We start from the raw sequence: 2,325 nt of genomic DNA, 5'->3' as shown, positions 1-2,325 counted from the left end.
CATTTTCTCACAATGTTTCTCACAGTGGAGACTGAAAGCTGAAATCTCTGAGATAGCTTTCTGTATCCTTCCTCTAAACCATGACGGTGAACAATCTTTTTTTTCAGCTCATTTGAAAGTTGTTTTCAGACTCCCATGCTGCCACTCTTCGAAGAAGATGCAAAGAGGAGAAATACTTACTATTGCCTCCCTTAAATACCCTTTCTCATAATTGGAGTCACCTGTGTATGGAGGTCAAGGGTCGCTGAACTTACCAAACCAAATTTGAGTTCCAACAATTAGCTCTAAAGGTTTTGAAATCAATAAAATGACAACAGTGCCCAAATTTATGCACCTGCCTAATTTTGTTTAAACAATTATTGCACACTTTCTGTAAATCATATCAAGTTCATTTCACTTCTCAAATATCACTGTGTTTGTCCCCTTTAGGATATATTTAACTGATTTTTTCCCAAACAATCAATGATTTATAAAGGTAAATCAGAAAAATTATCAAGGCTGCCCAAACTTTCGCACCCCACTGTACGTTCTCACAAAGATTTTGTTAATATTAGCTCTATATATTAAGTTAGCTAAAGTGGGGAAAAAGTATTTAGCCAGCACCAATTGTTCAAGTTCTCCCACTTAAAAAGATGAGAGAGGTCTGTGATTGACATAGTTAGACCTCCTCAACTATGAGAGAGAAAATGCTATTTTCCCCACTGTACATGTGTACAGAATACTCCATCATTTAGGGCACTTKTTTTAATCTGGTCTTGGTCTTGTCTCGGTCTCGCCCTCCCTTGGTCTTGGTCTCGACTTTGTCCAAACCTTAAAAGTCTTGATCGTGTCTCGGTCTCGAGACACTGTGGTCTTGGTCTTGACTTGGTCTCGGGTTAGRTGGTCTTGAATACAACACTAATAGACACACACTTTCTTTTTCTGTGAAAATCAACCTCCTTCTTTTTTAAACTCAAAAAACTCCAAACAACTTGATGGAAGTCAAAACTTTTCCTTTTTTTTGTTTTTTTACTGGATCTAAATGTTTTTCTTACAAACAGTATTGACCTTGTTTATGAAAACCAGGAATCTGTAAATGTTAACACAACTCTGCATGTTGGAATCCACACACCTACCTGATTTATATTAGAATATCAGCCAACAGGGGAAATAAATAAAAAAAATATAATGTTTTGAATATGTAGCCTTTGAGGTTTTTTTTATCTGTTTAAATAAGTCTCTGTCAACTTATTATCCCAGAAAAATGTTTGCTACTTGCTTGTGACATATGGACATTGTGTTTGTGGAAGATGAGTGCACACCTGCAGCAGCAGCCTTTCGAAGGCCAGACAGGTGTCCCACTGGGCCAGGCTGGGGTGTCTGAGTGTCTGGGCAGTGGCCAGGCCCAGCTGGAGAACCCCACAGTGACTCTCCAGAGCCTCCCAATTGCTCTGGAACAGCTTGATGTAGGAACACAGCTGCTCAGGAGTCACACGACCTAAGAAAAAAGAAAAAGACAAAAAAAATCACACAGAGAGGAATGTGAGACAAGCAAAACTAAACAATTAGGGAACAGGAAACATGTTAATCGACTTAAAATTTTATACTTTTTGCAGTTGATGCAAACTGGTCTTCCTCACAAAAACTGTCAATGTTAAAGTGAAACTGAGTTTCTAATTAATGTCACTTAAATAAAAGTTGCATAATGGAAAAAAGTGATTGAATCAACTCAGGAAACAAAGAATAATGAATATAGAAAGAAAAGATTATTATGGATTTCCAAGGCCATAACCATAATCTGTAGTTAAGTTAAATCTATAATCAAGTAAGTTTATTCTATACAAAACTAGATATTTTCTGACATGGTGAAGTCAGAAATTTACAAGAAAAATAACTCGTAAATTTATGAGAAAAAAACTATGAAGTTTTCAGGAATGGCTTAAGGGCAATTAGGGTTAGACTAGGGTTAGGGTTGGTGGTCAGGTTTAGACTGTAGAAAATAATGGAAGTCAATGTGCCAAGTCCCCATAAACATAGCTGTACCAGATTTTGTGTGTGTGTGTGTGTGTGTGTGTGTGTGTGTGTGTGTGTGTGTGTGTGTGTGTGTGTGTGTGTGTTTTTCCTACAATGTGTGAACAATTTTCTGAAAAAAGCAGCCTCGTGGGGACCTGGCATTGGTCCCCACAGGTCCAAATGCAAATTACGGGTGTGGGGCTAGGTTTAGGACCAATGTTTAGGTTAGTTTTAGAGTCAGGTAGGTACCTGTGAGGTTAATTTTAGGGTAAATGGTCAGTGTTAGGCTATAAAGTCTAAAAAAAAGAATGGAAGTCAATGCATGGTCCCCAC

General features: G+C 37.8%; 1 protein-coding gene across 3 annotated transcripts in view; it reads right to left on the bottom strand.

Annotated features, from left to right (window-relative positions):
* scfd2 (sec1 family domain containing 2) overlaps window positions 1-2,325 on the bottom strand; it is a 249,408-nt gene that overhangs the window by 197,713 nt on the left and 49,370 nt on the right. For all 3 annotated transcript variants that reach the window (XM_014027369.1, XM_014027368.1, XM_014027367.1), the window contains exon 4: window positions 1,302-1,477. In XM_014027369.1, the coding sequence (XP_013882823.1) occupies window positions 1,302-1,477 (176 nt within the window). The remainder of the gene's footprint in view (window positions 1-1,301; window positions 1,478-2,325) is intronic.

Source organism: Austrofundulus limnaeus, unplaced genomic scaffold (genome assembly GCF_001266775.1).
Source record: "Austrofundulus limnaeus strain Quisiro unplaced genomic scaffold, Austrofundulus_limnaeus-1.0 Scaffold642, whole genome shotgun sequence".
Lineage (NCBI taxonomy): Eukaryota > Metazoa > Chordata > Actinopteri > Cyprinodontiformes > Rivulidae > Austrofundulus > Austrofundulus limnaeus.
The sequence above is the reverse complement of the archived record's forward strand: the minus strand, read 5'-3'. Positions and strand labels throughout refer to the sequence as shown.